Raw genomic sequence first — 15,430 nt, 5'->3', positions numbered from 1 at the left:
GTATGCATCTACTCAACAACCTGGTGTGCTAATAATTTGTATTTGTGTCATGAACCTAAGAATGTCTTGATCTAAAGTCGAGATTGCACTAAGTGGCCCTTCAAACCCTTGGGATTTGTGAAGGGCTTGATATACTGTTCATAACCGGCAACGACCTCAGTCTTGTTTAAGGGTTCATGTGTTGCCATCTCTGTGTAACGTTCATATATTTTCCCATCATATGCACCAATGGCGCTATGGAGCATGTAGTCCGGAAACGCGAATGCGTCCACCAATGCAACTGCATCAGGACGAATCTTCTTTTCCATAAGCTCCATGATCGCCTCTCCAAGCCATTTAAGATGCTTGGCTTCTAAGTATCCTGAAGCCAAGAACTGACCTGGCTCCTTGTGGATCATGTGCAACGCAAACAAGTCCGAAAGCCTTGTCAAGACCTGTTTAGCACTGCTTGACAAGGAGGCGGTCGGATCTACGACCCCATTAGGTTGAGGCATCTCCCCCCTGATCCCAAGGATAAAGTTTTGAACTAGAACGAACTGACAATGAGCAGTCGAGACGTTATAAATATCGACCAGCATTGAATTCCAGGTTCGTTTCTCAACATCCAACGCGTGCACAACCTGAGCAACTAAATGGGCTGCACGGTGTCCAAATGCAGTCAATTGGATCTCTGGGTTGTGGAATTGGACAGCAGAGGTCACGGGACATTTAAGTGATGGATTCTCAAGATAGGCATTCATGTATGCCAGTGTCGGATTGTTGATCTGTAATGCTGTATTCCGTTCACCAGATGCACGTTTTGCTACAAGCTCGCGGAAGGACTTGAAGAGATAGCGGCCTGTCTGCTGTGAGAGAATGTAATTGTCGCCTTCCCACGTAACATTTGGTACTATTGGATACCATAAGAAAACACGACGCCAATTGTATTATTATTAATATTTAGAAATTGATAAAGACAGGATTAGCATTCCATATGCAATTAAACAAATGAGCTTACCATAATCTTGCAATAACAGTGGAAGACCTGAGAAGCTCGAGAATCCATGTCCACCACAGCAGCGCCTACACTCCTCGATACCTGCAGCCGCCATGGTGGTCGTCAGGGATTTCAACCCTGAGCTGGACGCATGTACGTCCGCCAACAACGAAAAATCGCCCGAGGTCATGTTGTGGACATTGACATTATATAATCTCATCATTTCTTTGCTCGTGAAAAAGAACGCATATGAAGTAGCGATCAATGGCAAGATACGATATTGTTGTGTAGAATAATCCAGGACAGGCGTCTCGACTACTGTCTTTTTATGACTACTACTATCTTCGATCACTTTAGGTACGTCCTTGTCCACGAATTGACGGCGGATTGCAGAATACCGTGCCGCAATCGTCACGGCTTTGGCTAGACCTTGGCGCGCTCCTCCAACTAGAGAAGCACGGATGAGGACCATGCTTCCGTACGAGAGCTTGGAATTGGGTGGTTTAATGTACTCTCCGGTTCCAGGCTTGATGCTGGAGTACTTGGACAAGAGCGAGATCCTTGGGATACGATAGTGATCGAACCACATGCAGCCATTGTCGGTTGTGTTATACCTGATTGGGTTTCAAAGCCCAGTTTTAATAATGTCAGTGGGTGCGTTTACATTATCCAAAACGAACCACTAGAAGTTTCGGCTGACGAAACAAGAAACAAATAAAAAAAAAGAAAATTACCCCAATTTAGGCCCAATATCGCCAGCCATAACACCTGGGAGGAGAGTATGGTCTTCCATCGATCGGATGGGGACCACAAACGGATGAGGTCCATGATCCTTACCAGCACTAATAAGCCTGGCCATCACCACTGCATGGTTCGCGGCTTTACCCAACCCACCAATCCACCATTTGCATGCTGTCAAATAAGGTGTGTGCAATTCAAACTCATCTGTCTCCGGTATATACGTCGCCGTGGTCTCGATTCCTTGCACGTTGCTTCCATGACCCAACTCTGTTTGTGCGTAACACCCAATGATCTCGTATCGTAATGCAGGCTTCAAAAACTTTTCAATTTGTTCCTTACTCGCCTGGGCTTGCAATGTTGGAAGGAACATAGCACGATGCAAACCGAAAGGCCCAGCTTCTGTGATCAGCGAGTCGGCCTGACTTAAGTCATCTGGTCCCCATCGATGCTTCTGAGCGAGCTTTATTAACGCATGGTCTTTGCGAAGTGCGGCAGCAAATCGTTCAGTACGGCCAAGAAAGTATCGTTGTGACTTGTCAAACGCTGGGTCGTGTTCAATAAGCGAAAGAATACGCTTTTGTCGCTCTAAGTAGGCTTCACCATAGAGAAATGTCGACAGCTCGTGGACATCAAAAGAAGCGCGACCGCGTTCCCAAGCCAGAAGGTCTGAGCCTTGAGGTTCAGATGGAGGAATCTTTGGAAAGCGAAGTGCTGACATTACCAGAATGAGGAAGAACTAGAAATGGAATTAGTTGGGGAATAGGGTCATGCAAATAACAGTGGAAGAAAAGGAAAGGGAAATCTATTGGGGAGAGAGTGGAATTCCAACCGACACAAACATCCAATAACTTTATTGATCGAGGCGATTCGCCAACCGAATGAAATGCCTGTGCGCCGGAAATGCATTTACCCTTTCTTTCCCCACAAAGTATAATAATCTTCAATGTGCGGGAGTGTGGAGAAAGGGCACATAATGTTGACTTGACCTGCTGTTTTCTTCCATGGGAAATGACTACATGCATACAAATTGTTGCGGAGTGTACTAACAAGTAGAAAGTTTGAGTAATCCTTAAACTATGAGCTCTTGCCTTGTCTAAGAATATCGCTAAGAATAAATTCCTTAGTTATGATGCGAAGGTAAGGAAGTCCAGCCAGCTCGCGACTTACACATTGGACAATGATGTCTGTCCTTACAGCGTCGCGATAGACGTATCTTTAGTACTTTTCACCACAGCACTTAGTTCGCATATCTACCTCCTAAAGGTTACTATAGTATATCTGCCATGCCTTGTGTTAATTGATGCTGGAACCTCTTGCCCAGTATACTAGATGGAAGTAAAGGACCAACGCCTTTTCCCAAAGCTTTTCTTTCCTTGGTTTCCATTTGAGGCAATCGATGGTGAATCGCCGTCAAGTATGTAGGGGAGGATAAAGTTATTTGAAAATATAGCGTTGATGACTGATTTTGAGGATTTATTCGCGTTTGAGGTACTGCTTGACAGGTGAAGAAGGTTTATTTCTTGGTGCCGCCAAATTTCCCTTTTCTAGGCCGTTACGTCAAACGGGTTGTCTCCTGGGTTGTCCCTATGCTAATCATGATTTCTGAAATATTACAAAGGTTCTAAACTTGAAGACGAGTTGTTATTGATCAGAGAACGGTATTTACTGGCAATGACATAATTGTAAATTTGAAATATGCAATACACTACAACATACAGCCACGAGGAGGAGAAATCATTATAATGGATAACTTGTTAGAAAAACTATTTCATTGAAACAATCCATCTTGAATGACAGTTAAATTGTAAAGTTAAAACGCTGTATTTATTAGGCTTAGTCTAATTGCTGCACTATTACCGGCGACAATGTCCTAATATAATTACATGTAAAAAAAAAAAAAAAAAAAAAAAAAAACTACTACTACAACTACCTCCATTACTTTCATTAGGAGCTAATACATCCTGAAATCGTCCAAGCCTTGTACCATAGCACATACACCCCAAGACTAACGAGCATGAATCCACTGGATAAGAGTACTGTCGAAGGCTGATAGACATAATTTCAATTGTCTATTAGATGCTATTATTATTATTATTTTTTTAAAAAAAATAAACATACAAACAAATCCGCGTCACGAATTCGTACCTGATGCAGTGCTGGCTGGTTCCTCTTCGCTATGGGGAAGACGAATTGCGACCATGAAAACACATATTTGGACTCGTTGTCACCATGAGCATACGGGCAATTAGTAATAAGAGCTGTTAAAGAATGTTTCGAAGGCTCTATTCCATCTCCAGATTGTACGGTTCCGCCGTCTACTGCACTACTGATTAATTTTGTCGATGCTGCTGGATGCATAGGGATAGTACCATTAGTATTACTATCTGGAGTGGTCGATAAAGGTGCTGAGATAGAACTGTTACTACTACTATCCTTAACATCATGTAGCATCTTCTTATCAAGCTCTGCTTTAAGGTTATTCAACTGCTTCAGGAATGCGTTGTTCTCCTTGGCCAACGCCTCGATCTTTCGAGATTTAGCTTCTTCAGACTGCCGCAAGCCCTGTACCTCTTCCTTGAGTGATATTAATTCCAGCTCCAGAGCTTTTTGAACCTTTGCCTCAGCAAACGTATTACCAATACTCTCCCGAGCTTGAGCAATGGCCTCTAAAAGCTCCCGCTTATGTCTGTTTCTCAATTCTTCCTTCTCCTGATTGGTTTCTAGAACTATGCGGCTAATTTCTTCTTGATGCGTGGCCTTCAGTTCTGATAATGCTGTTTCAAACCCCTTCTTTACTGACTTAAGTTCCTGTTTATGCTCCTGGGCCATGCTATTAATACGAGCCATGACAAGGTCCATTTTAGATGCAGCTTGTATCAATGCTTTGTTTGCATTCTCATTGCTGTTACGCATCGTATCCTTCTGAGCTTCCAGATGAGCCTTTGTTTCTCCAAACTCTTTGTTCAATTTCGCAATTTCCTCTGAATGCTCCTGGTTTTTAAAATGGATAAATGAGTAAAATAAAATCGTACTGTAGTAATCAATTTACTTTCACTTGACCTCTGTAAATATAAACTCACCTTATCCTTTCGCTTTAATAACTCTTGATAATCGGCAGCAGATAGGGGCGCTCCACCATTAGCAACTGTTGACTCTTTTTTTTTTGCTACATTAGAGTCGTAGTTATTTACAGTCATGGCTTTCTCCAGCTCCGTTAGGCTATGCTTCAACATCCCTAAGTCCGTATATGTTTCTTGTGATCGCGTGAGCTCATTCTGGAGTCTTGAAATGATCAAGTCTATGTTCTCAATTTGTCCGCCTTGCATTGAAATTGCAGTAGTTTTGATCGGATTGATACTAGATCCAGTTAACGAGGTAGGTCTGATCTTGGCATGGGAGCTTCATTCACGAAAGAAGTAAAGTATACAATAGAGCTCGAAAATTAGTCAAATTAGTGAAACCTGGGGATGGGGGCCAATTATATGATGATATGGGCCTTTTCAAGCTACACAATTGTAGTAACATACTCTTGTGGAGAGCTCCCTGGTGTAGGATATGACATTCGAGAAATATAGATCTTGCAAGACACCTTCTCGTGAAGTACTACACACATGAAAGACTTCAGGTCAGTGCATAATCAAAATGAACCTCGTGCTTATCAAACATGGAGATTTTGTATTATTTCTGCCCTTGCTTTGACCTCGTGCTTCATGCAGCTAATTGGTGTCATTGTTGCTGGGGTTTATTTTGTACTCTCACAAATAAATGAAGAGAAGGGAGGGAAAAAAAAAAAAAAAAAAAAAAAAAAAACTTACGAGCACCGTTTTCATCCATGATGTCAATACCAAACTCGAGGTTGTCATTCTGGTTTAGCTCAAAGGGCTCACTCTCTGTGCTTTCCGAACAGAGTCTTCGTCCATTCAAGAATGTGCCGTTACTTGACTTGAGATCTCGAATAAATACCTGGGCCAACGAAATGTTCAAAGCCATGTATAAGAACTGCTCTTCATTTTATTCTTTATTTTCCTGCTGATGTGATGTCCTCATTCAAGAAATTAGTTACTCACCTTGCCACCCTCTGACCAAACCTCTGCGTGAACACGACTAAGGACTTTGGAATCAAAGTATCCATTCGAAGGATGGGGTGCTGTCGTAACGCCCGTCTGACGACCAATTTTGATTTTGGAGTGCTCTGGTAGCTCAAGAGACTTTAATGCAAATGTGTCGTTGACTGGCTCGAGCACTAGGATGGGACTGTTGGAGGGCTGGTGAGCGCGGCCGTTGAATCCGATGGATCCTGACATTCCATCCATATTTTATTGTGGGTGTAGACGAAGATAGTCGTGACCCAAGCTGACTACCTTGTTGGTTAATGTCTGACCTGAATTCCAGTCAAGAACTTCAAATTTTTGTTACAGAAGTAGCCGAAGATATACCAAAAAAAAAAAAAAAAAAAAAAAAAGAAAGAGCGATGTCTTGTTCAAGTGCTATTATGGTACTCTATTAATATTACTATTTCCTTCTATTGCTTCAATATAGTCAACAAGAGTAGGAAGAAAGGTATTGAGGTAATAAAAAAAAAAAAAAAAAAAAAAAAAAAAGGATTTGTCTGGAAAGGAAATGTCGATAGTCCAATATAATAATTATAACCACCGCTTAATGAATACAGAGTGTGAATGAGCGATGGAGATCGTATTGTAACCGGATGAGAGTGTGTGTGAGCAAGAAAATGAATCGATTCAAATGTGAAGTTCTGAGTGATGAGCAAGCAGAGAAATAGTCCATTGGCGGCAAAAATAAAACAAAAATGCGATAATGGGTCAAATGCACCAAAAAGGAGGATGTCAAATGCCACGCAGAGCGTGTTTGTTTGGACTCCTGTATGTGTCAGAAGTGACTGATGAGGACGGACGCATTGCAACAATCAGTGGATACAATACCAACATGTCTGAAGTTGTGAAGTAGGGATGTAGAACTACAGCAGAAATATGTGTTGAACATGTTAGAGACGATCCGTGTGAACTTCCGGTCAAGCTTATATAGATTTACATGTATTCTACTGCGTACATGTTATTTCAAATTGATTTTTTATTTTTATTGTGATTCTCGACTAAACATCACTTTATTCATGCGCTAGAAAACCCAAATATACAAATGTAAATTATACATGAATATTCCTTTTTAAATATTAATTTATTTTTACTTCTATCAAACACGCGTCAGATCACCCGCCCCATTCCGCAGGATCTCATCAACGACCTTTGTGAGTATATTCACAGGCTTTTGAATTGTTTCCATGATGTTGCCAGACTTCTGTTTCTTGGAGATCGATTCTAATAGGCTATTCTTTGTGGTAAGCCCACAGCATAGACCAAGAGATTTGTGATCCTCGCATGTTTAAATTTTTTTTTTTCCGGCACATGGACAAACTTTGCTCTATTGCCTCATTTGCACATTGTTAGTCTCCCATGGCAGTGAGACAAGTTAAATCCTTCTTCCGATTTTTTTTTTTTCTGATAAACCTCAGTTCTGACATCGCTGCCTCGTTGATCAAACGTTCCGGGTTTATAAATTTCTTCCATATCGGCTTTCCTTTCAGTTACGGATTGTGAAGATCACTAAGAGACAGATGGTAGGAAGAGGAGAAAGATTGGTAAAGAGGTGATGTTAAACATTCAAGTAGTCATGTGCATGCCAATATCACAAAAAAAGCGAGCAGGGAAAAGAAGGGCGAAAGGAAAGAAAGAAAATCAGGAAGGGTTAGGGTGGAGTAACATCAAAAAAAAAGAAAAAAAAAATGTGAATGCACGCACGCTCCTCACCCTTTTTTAATAGACTACTCAGATTTCTGAGATTGCTCTGCTTTTTCTTTTCTCCTCTCGAAGAAACGTTTTTCCAGCCCACGCATGATTGAAATGATTGAATAAAATAATAAAAAAATAAAAGTGATGGGTTTTTTCAATTGAAACACCACCCACAGGAACAACCTACGGTGAACAGCAGAAACACTTAGACCCAGTCCATGTCTTTTTATTTAAAAAAGCGTCATAAATCTTGGCCTGGTCGATCTATTTGAAGAAATAGAGAAATAGGGTCACAGGGATTTCTTTCTTGACTACTCAAGTGGATCAAAGAACGGAAACAACAGCACTCTCTCTCACTCTTTCTTTCCTCTCCACTCAACTTCTTCATTCCCTCTCCCTCAGACATACTTTTATTCTCAGACTTTCTCTTGGACGTCTTTAATCACTCTCCTGCCTTTCCTACCCCTCTCGCCATTCTCTCTCTCTTTTTTTTTTTTTTTTTTTTTTCCTTCTGTCATCCTTACAACCTTCCCTCTCTCTTTTTTCATTCTTTTTATCTCTCTCTTTCTCTCTCTCTCTCTCTCTCTCTACTTTGCGGAAGGTGTGGAATGTTTGTGCACAATTTAGAATTTTAACAAATCATCCTCCTTACCTTGTTCCAGCTCTAGCCTCAGTCGTCAATCATTTCCAACAACGCCTCTTCTATAATAATCTCATTAACTAACGCTTTCTTCTTTTGTCCCTTCGACCTCCTCCACCTCCTTTCCTCTTCTTTTACCTCTTCCCTCTATACCACTGCCATCTTTTGCGCTACCTTAGTTCTTCCTCACCCTCTAGTCAAGATCCAATTCTTCTTCCTCCTGTCTCCTCGCCAGAACTCCAGAACCTGCTCTTTTCGAACGTCCCCTTTCCTCCCTCCACTTGGCATGGCAGTTAGTCCTTGCATATCCATCCCTGCTTTGTTGCCCTTGATTTCCTCCTTGGCTACCTCATTCTTCTTCCATCCCCTCCCTCCTTCCACACCCTCTCCTTCATCTAATTATCCGACTGAGAATAAACAAGCCAATAACACTCTCTTCAAGCCATGGTCTCTAAAGCCATGCGTCAGATCATTCTGATCGGCGTCATTTGCTTTGGCACCATTGGAATGTTCAATGCAATGTCTTCGATCGGAAATGCTGGAAAACATTCACCTACAGCTCAGAACCTCGCTATTACCTCCTCCTCTATCGCCTACATCATCGGATTCCTTGTTGCCGGAGGAACACATAACATGCTTGGACCACGACCCTGTGTAGCCTTTGGCGGCCTCACTTTTTTCCTGTACGCCGGAGCAATGATGCTTGCAAAAGATAATGAACATTCGATCTACCCCCCTCTTGCCGGCATCCTACTGGGACTTGGTGCCGGATGCATCTGGGTCACACAAGGAGCAATGATGATGTCTTATCCGACTGAAGACAACAAGGGCAAGTATATAGCTTGCTTTTGGTCAATCTTCAACCTCGGCGCCGTCCTTGGATCTGTCTTCCCTCTCGTCATGAATAGCCGTCCAGGGATGGATCCCGACGACTTTTCACCCTCAACATACATCGTGTACATGGCCCTCATGGGCTCCGCCACATTTCTAGCCATCTTTCTCGTCCGTCCTTCCAGTATCGTGCGAGATAATGGTGAACCTGTGGTTGTAGCCGAATTTGCTGGCGTCAAGGCCGAGTTTGTTGCCATTCTATCAGTCTTCTGTGATTGGCGTATGCTCCTCTTAATCCCTGCATTCTTCTTCTCCAACTTCTCCTATACATACCAATTCAATGATTTTAACGGTTTTACTTTTAACATCCGTACACGCTCCCTTAATTCCATTATCTTCTGGGTGGCACAGATCCTTGGAGCACTAATCATTGGAATGCTGCTTGATCGGCTTCCTATGAAGCGACCTAGGAGGGCTTTACTAGGTCTGTTGGTGGTAGCAATTTTATTCAATTCTACATGGATCGGGGCGCTGCTAATGCAACACAAATACAACTGGGAACGAAGGGCGCCCAATAGTAAAGACTTGATTGATTTTGAACACGGCGATACCTACTCAGGACCTCTCACCATCTATGCTATGTTTGGTTTCTGCGATGCGGCTTTTGCAGTATACTGTTACTGGCTCATGGGCGCTCTCTCCAATAAACATGAAGAACTCTCGCGCTATGCTGGGTTCTTCAAGTCAATCCAATCACTCGGGAGTGCCGTTGCAGCGCCACTCGACCTTGCCCAAACACCATTGCGAGCCTATCTCATCATCAATTGGATCTTATGCGGCTTCTCCATCGCAGCCATGTTTCTCGTTAGTAGGACCATCACAGACACAACAGTTGAAGTACATGGTGAGGGCGACGTGTATGCGGACGACGAGGAACCAACTGAAATGCTTGAAGCGAATTTGACTCATGCCGGCGCTATGGCAAATGAAGGGACCGGCAGCTATCAGCAACGCCAATCTGTGATTGGCACCAGTTTCTTTGATGAGAACGTGAGTACAATCTGCGCTAAGAGTGAAGAAAATAAAGTCATATGCGGTTCACCAACAAGTGGCCAAAGATCTGGAGGCTGGCGATCCTGTAACAGAGTACAGAGTTTTGATGAAAGAGAAATGGAGGAAGGCTACTCTCATGGGTTTTCCTCGTCACGACCGGGCCCTGGACCTGGAAGTCATGACTCTTACACCTCAACTGCTACTGCGGTCTCAAATGAGAATCATGGCAAACGTAAGAGCAGCTCAGTAATTTCGGCATCATCAATAGTAGACCCAACTACGTGCCCCTCACCCACGCTTCAACATCCTCAGGGACATATTCGAAGCGAGTCCCGTCTCTCGAGAGCACCGCCAATGGTGGAGATCCAAGATGATACAATCTATCTGAGCCAGCAGCGCCCACAACCACACCAACACCTCTCTGTCCCACTTACGCAACATTCATCTGTAATACCCTCCATATCATTGACCACTGAGCATGCTTCGAGTTCTCAATCTGGCATTGAGCCCTCGGCGCCTGCAACATATCTTCATCCCTTTGACTACTTGAGTGCAGGAACAGCAGCGTCTTCAGCATCTGCACTGTCTGCAGCACCACGATCAAGCTTTGGTGGCGCCAGTAGCTCAGGATCCACAAGATACGATGAAGAACAAGACATGGATTCTGTCGATACATGCTCGCTCTCGTCCTTGTCGTCTGGTCACGACTCCATACCAGAGATGAGTGACATGGGTCCTGTCTATGGGTCAAGTCGCTTATAATGGCGATTTAATATATATTCTACTCCTTACTCCGTGTACCATAGCTACTATAATGATAATCATTTGCATCTTAATAAAAAAAAACTCTTTTGATGAATAAACACAAACACTAGTTGGAAACAACACAATCCCAGCATCATTATCTAATAGGCTGGGATACTTGGTACACTTGCTATTGTACAAAGTTGTTTTAAAAGCTTTAGATGATCCAACTTTATCCTCTGCTAACCTCTCACGTCCATGAGGCCGATTCTACATTTCCCCAGTCGCAACCACCGTAAGTGAATTTGTCCACGATTAGTACTTTTGCTCATCATCCAGTCGTAGACACAATAACTTCTGTTGATCGCGTAGGTAACCGATAACTGCGTTTCAGAGGCTACTTATCCCCTGATCTCGATATATTCGACAGCTTGAGCCATATTGTTATGGCAGGAGGGCACTTGCGGGACGAAATATATTCATTCAGTCGGATGACAACATACCAAGAAAAGAGCCCTGAAATACCCATGAAAGATGCAAGTTGAATCACCTCCAATCAATACTTTCTTCTACATCAAAGAGTTCGTATATGGCCATGTAGCGATCTCAGGCTTAAATAGAAGTACTTCCCAGACCACTAATAACTATGTGCACAGTAGCTGCCAGCTCCTTCTTTAATTGACGTTGTAGTCAATAAATGAATAGAAGTTGGCTTGTCATCTGACTATATTAATGATCATGAAATTCTCTGTATGCCTCAATAACGCTCTTTCTCGTCTTCTGAAGCTACCACCGAAATTCGATTAAAGAGGAGCAGAATGCTTTCAATGACCAGTGAAATCCTCACTGTTTAGGTCATGATTCAGTCCTAATACTCTGATGATATATTCATATCTGACTATACTCCATGATCCTCCGAATCCTTTGTAGGCTTTTCATGGTTTTTGTCTAGTGGTGTGTTACTTTCAAGATTCGAGATTAATTGATTAGTCTGCTATACCGATGATCCAGCAGGCAAATTAGTTGACAACATATTGTTGAGCAGGCGTTGGAGTGAACGTATACTTAATACATTCGACTTTTTTATTTTGGAGATAATCATACTTCCTGGGCAAAATGCCATGTTCTTGCTTCAATAGAATTACAAGTACACGCTGTTGCGGCATTATGGGTTATTGAGGGAGGGGATGGTTCGGAAGAGTACTGTCGGTCTCTTTCGAAGAGTTTCAGCATATTAGAGTGCTTTCGCCTAATGACGATCGATTAAAACCGATAGTAGTAATAAATAATAATAATAGTAATAAATAGCAATAACGAGTGCATAGTTTAGCATGACTTGTAAATTTTCATTCTTATTTGTGTCGTCGATGAAACACGGCCTGTTTAGGAAAGTCCGGGTAATTCGGACGTCATGGGTCTGTCCGTTCAGTGCTTCTTGACGAACCGTTTCATTCATTCCAGTAGTTTCTGTTTATGACTCCTTGCTTTGATGAATACTTCAGTCTATACTTGCGTTTTTCACTGGAAGGAAATGACAGGGAGGAGTAAGAAGCGACCTACAGCCGCGAGCTGAAAAGAAATGATGGTCAATTAGTTTATACACTTGGGCAATTATCCAACGTGTGCGGAGCTGTCATTTTCTAAGGTGACTCATTCAACGTGTACATTTCCTACTAATATATATTATAGTTATCTGATATGACCCATCACAGAGCTGAAAGGCGATGGATTGAAGTGTCGTCAAAGGCATTTGTTGCACCTTTTTTTTTTTTTTTTTTTTTTTTTTAATTTATTAATCGAATTGTAGTTTTTGCCCGAATGGATATCGCTCAACCGCTTCGCCCAAATCCTAGACTTTCTTTAAAGTAAAAAATATCCTCCCTGTCTTATACTCCATTCTTCAAGCCCCAAACCTTTGACATTTTGCATCCGGTATTACATCTTGAGAGAGACAAGCAGGTAGGTATAGTATGAGAGGTATATTTCTTTTCATTAAAAACTAAAATATCAATGGAATTCTGGTATTTGATATCCGTTATCCGAAAGTTACAGTATCGTAATCGAGCGCGTGAAGCGTTCTTAATTCGGTAAATAAAAACAATGAAGGAAGACCATTGATTGTACCAGAGATATGATGAAAGGATGTGTAAGTAAGAACAAGGGCGCGATTGAACTATAACCTTGATCAGGCCAGAACACAGATCACAATTGACGAGGTACGTGGGCATCCTCCTAGAGACATGGCTTCATCGCATTCGAGACTTTATGTGTATATTTATACAGCTTGATTTGGACAAGAAGATCAGGGATTGAAACACTGGCAACTTTAAACCAGGACACAGCTCGGCGAGATAAAGAATATGATTTTTTTTTTTTTTTTTTTTTTTAAATCACGTATTCTAGGGCTGTGTTGCACTTGCGATCACTCCACATCTTATTGGCGATTCATCGTTGTTTATGATCAGTTGTCAATTCATTTCTTCATAATTTACAAGAGTCTCAATCATTAATTCATTCATCAAACTATGGACGAGCAACCGACTGCATTTCACAATATACGACTTCGCTTCCACTTAGGACCGACTAACCTCGGTATCATGGGGTGCTTAGAAGAGACTATGGGGCTTTACCCCGTCATTATCCATCAACACGACTTCCGCTTTGATGTTTACGGTTCTCCTATGGATGTCGCAGACGCGATTACAGGAAAACTCCTTGTCAACAACCCTAGTCCAACCTCTCCACCACAGCAGGTGATATCCCCGTGGGCTGGGCTGGGCATCCAGACTCTGCATCCATCAGTTCACGAAACCAATGGGCTATCCACAAGAATAGATGAAAATAATAGGGAACTGTCACGAACTGATTCAGACCTTTCACACAATCAATATACATTCACAAAGAATCCACAAACAATTTTATCTGGAGATATCCTTGAATACAGAAGATCTTATTCCTCATCATCACCACCAACATCCTCTTCACCATCGTCGCCGATCACGGGAGACCAGGACGTTAATGATTCTACTCCAAGCATCCCGCCGCTAATATATCTTGCCAGGCCGTCAATATGTGATATCATTGGGCCGCCAGCACATAATGGCACCAAGCTATCGAAGCATGGTGACAAAGATAAAAGAGATCAAAAGGATGAAGATTATGGACAATCGCTCTTTAGAGCAGCAAAAACAGATTATCAGATGGAGCAAGAGCGTCGAGCGGACATGGGTATGCACAAATTTGGTAATGATCCGACGCCTTGGACTTTGAGTATCATTTTAAGCATGCATGAAAAGATAGCTCTCTATATACTCCATATATCGGGCGGACTCATGTCCTACCTTGTAGAGGAGAAGGATCTAATATCATGTGCTCATAAAGATATGACACCAACAGACCTTGAGACCGTGTCACGAAGCGCAGGATTGTCAGTGGGTATCTCGAAAAACCAATTAACGCGATCAGATGAAATTCCGGTGTGGATCCAGGTTGGCGATATGAAGGCTTTACGGGCTATTCTAAAAGGAATCGCCAAGGCACTGGCGACAGAGCCGTTATATAGCCTGGAATCAAAATGGATATCAGATGAAGAACGCATTCGACGTTCATCATGGGAACTAAAACTTCGCCAGTATAAAGGCCCAACTGCGCATAATTCCATAGAAGATGAATGGGTTACATTCAAAGATGAAAATAATCAGTCATACAAAGAAAATTCCATCTGGCCTCCACAACAGCATGGCCAACCTATCATTGTGACCCAAGAAAGCGCACTATATGATCAAAATGTGGATATGGTGATGGCGGAAGACGAGGAAGTAGAAGAAGAAGAGAGTGATGACCATGATGGGTGGTCGAGCAGGATCTCAGTAAGTGGATGATATATAAAGAAAGGGACAAGTGTGCAATTTCTCTCCCATGTCCTCATTCTTTTCTTTTCTTTCTTTTCATTTTCTGTAGTCACCACAAACGCCCTCCACATTAAACGTCATGCATCATGACCCCTGGGCAGGCCCTCCGCCAAATCGCCCACGTGAAAGCCGGGGTTCAGAGCGCCTGCAAACAAGACACCGGATGTCGAATAATGGGGTTTTTACCAGGGCAACCAGTGGCAGTGTTATGAGCTTTTTCGATGATGACGAGCCTCAAACCCAGCAGAATCAACAAGGTGAAGAGGCTGGAGACGGAACTAGGGACACTAGTTCTAGCATACCACCGTCAAGGTCGGGATCAGGTCCCTTACCAAGAAAAGAAAGATACCGTGGAACAGCTGGCACCACCATGTCAGATCCTGGCCTTATTGAGAGAAATGTGTCATTTTCAGGAGAGAGGATGTCACGCCACTTCGGATCTCCTGAGCAAGTCTCAAGGATAATACTTAATTCTAATTCACGGACTACATCACGTACGAGTACACCATCGGGCAGGAGAGTCGTTGTTGCCGATGGATCTGGGCGCAGATAAAGTGGCTTGAATGACCTTCCTATAAGAGATCTAGAGAATGATAAGAGTTCATGTCCACAAAGTAACCAGTGATATCCAGTGTGATAGAGCTCATGAAGTTTTGCCTAGAATGCTTGGTAGTGTGAAATATGCAAACAAGCAAGCAACTGGAAACATTAAATGAGAAAATATACACAT

General features: G+C 42.5%; 5 protein-coding genes across 5 annotated transcripts; 3 read left to right on the top strand and 2 right to left on the bottom strand.

Moving 5' to 3' along the window:
- Window positions 1-2,508, bottom strand: BCR41DRAFT_422039 (acyl-CoA dehydrogenase/oxidase). The gene is made up of 3 exons (XM_022030097.1): window positions 1,711-2,508; window positions 998-1,590; window positions 1-889 (listed from the first exon to the last, which is right to left on the bottom strand). Exons 1-3 carry the CDS (start codon window positions 2,433-2,435, stop codon window positions 72-74), a joined length of 2,136 nt encoding a protein of 711 aa, XP_021881357.1. The 5' UTR covers window positions 2,436-2,508; the 3' UTR covers window positions 1-71.
- A 1,124-nt stretch (window positions 2,509-3,632) lies between these two features.
- BCR41DRAFT_353340 (hypothetical protein) lies at window positions 3,633-6,150 on the bottom strand. The gene is made up of 6 exons (XM_022024129.1): window positions 5,785-6,150; window positions 5,533-5,680; window positions 5,245-5,320; window positions 4,798-5,116; window positions 3,863-4,708; window positions 3,633-3,763 (listed from the first exon to the last, which is right to left on the bottom strand). The coding sequence occupies exons 1-6, from the start codon at window positions 6,028-6,030 to the stop codon at window positions 3,662-3,664; spliced, it is 1,737 nt and encodes a 578-aa protein (XP_021881356.1). The 5' UTR covers window positions 6,031-6,150; the 3' UTR covers window positions 3,633-3,661.
- A 794-nt stretch (window positions 6,151-6,944) lies between these two features.
- BCR41DRAFT_58551 (hypothetical protein) lies at window positions 6,945-8,675 on the top strand. The gene is made up of 3 exons (XM_022030921.1): window positions 6,945-6,980; window positions 7,083-7,315; window positions 8,341-8,675. Exons 2-3 carry the CDS (start codon window positions 7,186-7,188, stop codon window positions 8,637-8,639), a joined length of 429 nt encoding a protein of 142 aa, XP_021881355.1. The 5' UTR covers window positions 6,945-6,980; window positions 7,083-7,185; the 3' UTR covers window positions 8,640-8,675.
- Window positions 8,676-8,841: 166 nt separating this feature from the next.
- Window positions 8,842-10,909, top strand: BCR41DRAFT_353336 (major facilitator superfamily domain-containing protein). The gene has a single exon (XM_022024128.1). It carries the CDS (start codon window positions 8,858-8,860, stop codon window positions 10,805-10,807), a length of 1,950 nt encoding a protein of 649 aa, XP_021881354.1. The 5' UTR covers window positions 8,842-8,857; the 3' UTR covers window positions 10,808-10,909.
- Window positions 10,910-13,204: 2,295 nt separating this feature from the next.
- On the top strand, window positions 13,205-15,407 carry BCR41DRAFT_353335 (hypothetical protein). The gene is made up of 2 exons (XM_022024127.1): window positions 13,205-14,658; window positions 14,750-15,407. The coding sequence occupies exons 1-2, from the start codon at window positions 13,315-13,317 to the stop codon at window positions 15,251-15,253; spliced, it is 1,848 nt and encodes a 615-aa protein (XP_021881353.1). The 5' UTR covers window positions 13,205-13,314; the 3' UTR covers window positions 15,254-15,407.
- Window positions 15,408-15,430: the final 23 nt, after the last annotated feature.

This window comes from Lobosporangium transversale, assembly GCF_002105155.1.
Source record: "Lobosporangium transversale strain NRRL 3116 chromosome Unknown BCR41scaffold_18, whole genome shotgun sequence".
Taxonomy (NCBI): domain Eukaryota; kingdom Fungi; phylum Mortierellomycota; class Mortierellomycetes; order Mortierellales; family Mortierellaceae; genus Lobosporangium; species Lobosporangium transversale.
This window is presented reverse-complemented; position numbering and strand designations above follow the sequence as displayed.

Bases quoted from the DNA above. Each gene is read 5' to 3' on its own strand.
- BCR41DRAFT_353340 (XM_022024129.1), bottom strand. From the start codon at position 6,030: ATGGATGGAATGTCAGGATCCATCGGATTCAACGGCCGCGCTCACCAG. The intron at 5,681-5,784 runs GTGAGTAACTAA...TCGTTGGCCCAG, and splicing joins TTTGGTCAGAGGGTGGCAAG to GTATTTATTCGAGATCTCAA. The intron at 5,321-5,532 runs GTAAGTTTTTTT...TCATGTGTGTAG, and splicing joins CATGGATGAAAACGGTGCTC to TACTTCACGAGAAGGTGTCT.
- BCR41DRAFT_58551 (XM_022030921.1), top strand. From the start codon at position 7,186: ATGGCAGTGAGACAAGTTAAATCCTTCTTCCGATTTTTTTTTTTTCTG. The intron at 7,316-8,340 runs GTTACGGATTGT...GCGCTACCTTAG, and splicing joins CCATATCGGCTTTCCTTTCA to TTCTTCCTCACCCTCTAGTC.
- BCR41DRAFT_353336 (XM_022024128.1), top strand. From the start codon at position 8,858: ATGATGCTTGCAAAAGATAATGAACATTCGATCTACCCCCCTCTTGCC.
- BCR41DRAFT_353335 (XM_022024127.1), top strand. From the start codon at position 13,315: ATGGACGAGCAACCGACTGCATTTCACAATATACGACTTCGCTTCCAC. The intron at 14,659-14,749 runs GTAAGTGGATGA...CATTTTCTGTAG, and splicing joins GGTGGTCGAGCAGGATCTCA to TCACCACAAACGCCCTCCAC.
- BCR41DRAFT_422039 (XM_022030097.1), bottom strand. From the start codon at position 2,435: ATGTCAGCACTTCGCTTTCCAAAGATTCCTCCATCTGAACCTCAAGGC. The intron at 1,591-1,710 runs GTAATTTTCTTT...AAACCCAATCAG, and splicing joins GATATTGGGCCTAAATTGGG to GTATAACACAACCGACAATG. The intron at 890-997 runs GTAAGCTCATTT...GGTATCCAATAG, and splicing joins ACTGTTATTGCAAGATTATG to TACCAAATGTTACGTGGGAA.